A 6000-nucleotide genomic window follows, 5' to 3' on the forward strand; every position below is an offset into this window, starting at 1 on the left:
CATAGAGAAGATCAGGGGCCAATCGTGGAGAAGAATGCTTCTGGGTGACCCCCCCCTCCCCAGAGGGGGGATTAGGGCAAAGTAACTGCTGCACTTCTTGTTTAGGGAGGGATGCAAAAAGATCACAGCAAAGATGGCCCCAGTGGCGAAAAACCTCTTTCACCACCCCAGGACTGAGAGACCACTCGTGAGGTATGAGAATGGTTCTGCTCAGTTTGTCCACTATCACGTTGAAGCTGCCCAGAATGTGCATTGCTGTGAGAAAACGGTTGGAAGAAATCGCCCATTGCCAAACTCTGAGGGTTTCTTGACACCTTGGGTATGATTTGGTACCCCCCTGTTTTTTGATGTACCAGACTAACGACATGTCTATCTGGATTGCTACTGTTCCTAGAGAAAAGGCATCCTGAAATGCTTGCAACACTAACAGTACTATCCTTATCTTTTAAATACTGATGTGCAAGTTGGCCATCAGTTGGGACCACGTGCCTTGGACCATCCTTCCCAGATAATGCCCACCCTATCTGGGAAGCATCCATGGTCACTATGGCTTGGGGATGCAGAAGGATGAATGGATGGCCTGAAAGAATCTCGTTGAGAGTGGAGCCACCATGAAAGTTCCTGTCTGCAGCCATTGGTAATCAAGATGTGGTGAGACACTGGCTGATCTATCAGAGACCACTGGGAGGCTAGTAACCACTGTAAGACATGGGATATCTTGCTAAGGGAACTAGAGTGACAGAGGCTGGCTGTAACACGTTTGCTCGGGATAATTAGGTTGACCTGAGATCTGATTCTTTGTATCCTTTCCAGTGGGAGTGAAGCAATTCCTGCAACTTTGTCCAACAGGGCACCAATGAAATCTAGGTGTTGTGAGGACTGTAAATTTGACTTTTCGTAATTTACTGTGATGCCTAGAGAAGCACAGAGATACAGAGTGTAATCTGTTGCCTGTTCTAAGTGATACCTGGTGGTAGAAGTGTGGAGCTTGTCTTCAAGGTATGGAAAAACTCAAAATCTTTGCAGTCTGATATGAGCTGCTGCCACCGCTATGCATTTGGTGAACACCCTGAGGCTGAGGCGAGTCCAAAGGGCAATGCTCTGAATTGGAAATGACTGGCTCCCAGCCAGATGTGCAGGAACCTCCTGGAGAGATCGCCCATTTTTATGTGGTAATACGCATCCTGGAGGTCTATAGAGCACATCCAATTGCCTTTTTCCATGAATGGAAGTATAGACTGTACCAAGGCCATCTGAAATTTGGTTTGTCGAACTGCCTTGTTGAACTAGCTGAAATTCAAAGTGGGTCACCAGTCCCCAGCTTTTTTGGACACTATCCTATTTGGTCTGGTGGGACTTTTTGGATGGCTCTTCTGTCGAGCAGGTTTTAAATTTCAGCTACTGCTGCTTCCCTGTGACTGGGTAGAATATCTGGGAATCTTTTTTGGAGTCTTTGACTTTAGAAAGTGGAATTTTGTAACCTCTGGATATGATTACCTGCACCCATTTGTTAAACGTTATCAGTTGCCAGGCTGGTTGGTGTAGGGATAATCATTCCCGGCGGCCTCCAGAGGAAGGCGATCAGGCCTCCGATCAAGACTGCTGGTAGGAAGTACCAGAGAAGAAATGTCTGGACCCCTGGTTCTGCGGGCCACTTCTACCTCTAGCGCGGTGTCTTCCATTACTTCCTCCACTGCTCCAGGGAAAGTCTTTATCACATGAGTCCTGGAAAAGCCCTTGGGACTTCTTAAACCAGAGTCTCTCACTTCTCTGGTTCCTAGAGTAGGGCTGTTGAGGAGTGGAGAAACATACACCTACAGCAGAAAGAGTCTTCCCATCTTTCTCACATCTGGCCAGAATGAATTTTACCTTAGGACCAAATAGGGATGCTCCATCAAATAGTGTTGACGAATGACACTTTAAATGGCTCCGCAAAGTCACAGAAGGGCATCCAGGTGTGTCTTCTAATGGCTATGCCTGAACCCACTGCTCTTGTCATCCCATCAGTTGCATGGTCAATCAGCCTTATGGACGAGTTAGAAATTGCTTTGAGGGTAGTGAGCTGAGAAGCAACCTTGTCCTGTACCTCTTCAGCTACTGCTTCTGAGAGGGTATCCAAGAGCTCTTTGACTAGATCCCTCTCTAACCTTGTAATGTGCACCATGTAGTTCAAGGACCTGAGAGCAAAGGTCGAAGAAGCGTAAATGCGCTTCTCAAACCTATCCATACTCCTAGACTCATTGTTAGGAGGATGGATAGTTGGACTTTCCTCAGCAAGTGCCTTCTTAGTGTCTGCCACTACCACTATGGTGTCCAGGGGTATACCTTTGGACCAATGTTGCTCTTCTTTGGGGGCAGAAAGAATCCTGTCGGGTCTCTTGGGAATCGGTTCGATCAAGTCTGGTATCTTCCATGCCCACTACACAATCAGTTTAATGAGCTCATCAGTGGGCGGAGAGATCAAAGAGGAAAAAGGTTTGGCATGAAAAGCCTCCAGGTATACAGACTCCTCCAAAGAAGGCTGGAGGGACATCTGCTTCAGGATCTCAGGGGGTGGCCTGAGGGAACCTTCCCCTTCATCAAAGTCAGTATCTGTGGTGAAGGACTCCTCAGGGGAGTCAAAGTGCTTCCTCTTACACTTTTTCTTCGCAGGTACTTCCTCAGGTGGATGCTCTGGAGAAGTGTAAGAAGAGGAAACCACCGAAGAGGATCTCTCTTGGGGCATTTTGTGTCCTCTGTTTAGGGGAAGAGACTGATGGAAGCTCTGGTCGAGGAGAGATAGAAGTCTGGCCCAACAGGGATGGCAAGACTGAGTCCCCAACGGACAAGGTCTTCTCCATGATTCAGAAGACCAGCCCCCCCGTAGAGGGACGGGAGCCGAGAACTGAAACAGACTCCTTTGGAACCGAAGTCCCACCCTCCACACCGAAGCCCGGGTCAATCCAAAGAAGGCCAAGGCACCAAGGGGCATGGAAGGCTCCAAAATTAATGAAGTCGATCCATGCACCTCAGAACCAGCCAGGGAGTCTCAACCCCGGGAGGCCTCCGGTCCTGAAAGCCCGGTGGAACTCAAGGGAACCCTTGGTTCCGCAGTTCTTACCGGAACCGAGACAGTCAAAGCCAGGTCTGTCGGAACCGTGGGCTCCAATGACACAATAGGAGTTGAAGGAGGAAGAAAGGACAGTGTAGTAATAGGACCAGTCCCATTGCTGACTTGGCTAGGAAATAAAAAAAAAATCCCCTCTGTGAGGAGCTGATCCACCCATCTCAATGTCTGATTCAGAGAGACTCTTACTGGATCAAACGGATGAAGTCGAAGGAGACCTAGGAGGTCTCTGATTGACAAAAGGCCTTGGTGGTCTACCCTTGAATGGATCTATAGAAGGAGAATATCTAGATCTTGGAACAAAAATAACCTCTGTCTGCACCGGTAGCGATGAGTCTCTTGGTGCCGAGACAGTTAAGTTGACTCCGAAGTCTTGGTAGGTGCTGAATCCTTTTTCCCATTTGGTGCCGAGGAATCTTTTGACACTGTTTAGAAATCTTTTTAGGTGGTTCTGAAGTGCTAGGAACCAAGCAAGATTGCTTCTTGTAAGAAGATGAAGACAAACTGGCTTCTGTCTTGGACCCAAAAATGGCCCCTTCAAAGTCACCTTTTAGCAGTCCTTTAAGGACAAGTTAATTTCCCAGTTCAGTGAGTGTCCTGGCGGAGAAACTGTAGCATACTGAACAGTTCTCCTGCAGGTGAACTTTACCCACCCAATAAACAAACCACACATGCCCATCTGAGTTGGGCATTTTTCTCTCGCATTTTTTGCACCTTTCGAACCCCGAGGTGCCCTTAGATGACTCAGCTGGGGCATTTGGATTCGTCAGCCATAATGAAGGAAACGCACATGCACTCACCACAAAAGAACAGCAGCAAAAGGACTTTTTTTTTTTTTTTTTTTTTTATAAACAGATAAAAGGAAGGGAGATACCAGCAATTGTATTTAAGAGAATACCTAAATAGGTACAAAGTAGTACCAACAATGTTACAGAGGAAAGAAAAATCTTACTATAATTATAAGCCAAAGCTCGAGAGTGGTTGTACGTGTCTGACGCACAAAGCAGCAAATGAGATCTGAGATAATTTAGAAAGGAGCATTATAGGTAAAGCCTAGCTCGAGAGTTTGGAAGGAGCGAGCTAAAATAAACAGCCAAGTTGGTTCCGAAACTCAGAAAAGACCCCACAGTCAAGGATTACGTGAAGACTGACATCAGATCAGAATTTACACCACAATCTATCTGCACACCCTAGCTCTTTTATCTGGGACACCTGATGATGATCAATGACAGGTCGTAATGGAATATTCCAACTGTTAAATCAAATATTACCTTGCCCTCCTGTTGCAAACTTTGTTCCATCAGGATGGATGTCAACTGAAAATATCGGCTTGCCTAAAACCAAACAAAAAAAAATTACTCATGAAGCAAGGAAATGAGCAGGTGTCATAGTGTGTTTCACATTCTTTCCATTAACACAAGTGTGTATTCTGTGTTGCTCTGTGTTATCAGCAAGAATTTATACAAAATGTTTGATCAGCGCATGCATGAAGTACAAGTGCATTCTGAAGTTATCAGAAGCAGGGCAAACTGCACTGTGAAGCTGCTGCTCCCCCAAGCTGCTTTTCACTTTTTCAGTGATAGCGGTACGGGAAATTAAACAACTTTTGTTAACCATCTCTGGCACTGATCACATCCCCTGTTTGTCTGATCATCTCTCACTTATCTTTCTCACCTTTTCTTACAGATGCAATTTAGGCGAAAATGTTTTAATACACATAAAAGAGTGTAGTGGCTAAAAGTAACTTAGTCCACTCGTTCTCTGCAAGCTAAACGTTCATTTATAAGAAAAATATAACTCTAAGACTAAACTGCATTTGTACCCACACTTTCTGGGGGAAATGAGGTCAACCATAATCCAGTCAAAGCAAAAAAGAATGTTAATGTTACAGGTATATTAGATTAAATATATTACAAAAAAAAAACAGTAATAAATATTAAAAATCTTGTGTGTATACAACTATTGTAAACCCAGCAATGCAAGAAAGTACAGTTGTGTACACTTACCATAAATATAGATGTCCGAGTGTATTCACTGTTGCAGTCATTACATTTGGGTAATCTGCTGGCAGGTTGCCCTCATTCGGCCTGATTAACAAAGTCATGGGTCCTGCATCGGTTGCTATCCCTTCTTCCATGATGTCAGGTCGTTAGGGGTATAAAACATACAGCCAATACCATTACATCAGCTTTTCTTGCCCCAGATGTCAGGTGCCCCACAAATGGGGAGCAAAATAAAATTAAAAACACAAAAATATACCTCCAACCAAAAGCAAATACACCAAAAAGGGTTTTAAGCATAGAAAAAGAAAGCAGAGGTATAGTCAGAGAAAAACGGGGCTGGAGGGAGGGTAACCAGGACTGCAACAGTGAATACACTCGAACATCTACATTTATGGTTAAGTGGACACAACTGTACTATGTTCTTCATGTTTCACTGTTGCAGTCATTACATTTGGGTAGACTCCCAAAGCTATAGTTGGGAGGAGGAATTTATACAGCATTAGGACAAGCTATAAGGCCCTGCAAGACAGCAGTGACAATGCCAGCTCTGGATTTAGAGAAAATTGGTAAATGATAATGCTTGCTGAAAGTATGTACAGAACTCCAGGTAGGAGCTTCTAGAATATCCCTGGTAGGAACACCTCTGAGAAAGGCTGCAGAAGTAGATGTAGCCCTGGTGGAATGAGATCTGATCCCCTGGGGTCTGATTCCCTGGGGGATAGGTTTTCCATGGTGCTTATAGCAGAAATTAATGCAATGGCGTATCCATTTAGAAATGGTTTGTTTTGAAATATTCTTCCCCTCTGCCCCATCAGCAAATGCTACTAGCAATTGTTCAGATTTTCTTTGAAATTTAGCTCTGTCCAAGTAGAATCTAAGTTGTCTGTGCAG

General features: G+C 44.9%; 1 protein-coding gene across 1 annotated transcript in view; it reads right to left on the bottom strand.

The window, feature by feature from the left end:
- LOC122800348 (protein HIRA) overlaps positions 1–4723 on the bottom strand; it is a 1504941-nt gene extending 1500218 nt beyond the window's left edge. Inside the window, exons 1-2 of the mRNA XM_044069797.1 lie at positions 4642–4723; positions 4378–4440 (exon numbers count right to left, since the gene is read on the bottom strand). Coding sequence (XP_043925732.1) covers positions 4378–4440; positions 4642–4723 — 145 coding nt within the window. The remainder of the gene's footprint in view (positions 1–4377; positions 4441–4641) is intronic.
- Between the last annotated feature and the right edge of the window lie 1277 nt (positions 4724–6000).

The sequence above is a fragment of the Protopterus annectens genome, chromosome 4.part0, assembly GCF_019279795.1.
Source record: "Protopterus annectens isolate FY-2018-M chromosome 4.part0, PAN1.0, whole genome shotgun sequence".
Taxonomy (NCBI): Eukaryota; Metazoa; Chordata; order Ceratodontiformes; family Protopteridae; genus Protopterus; species Protopterus annectens.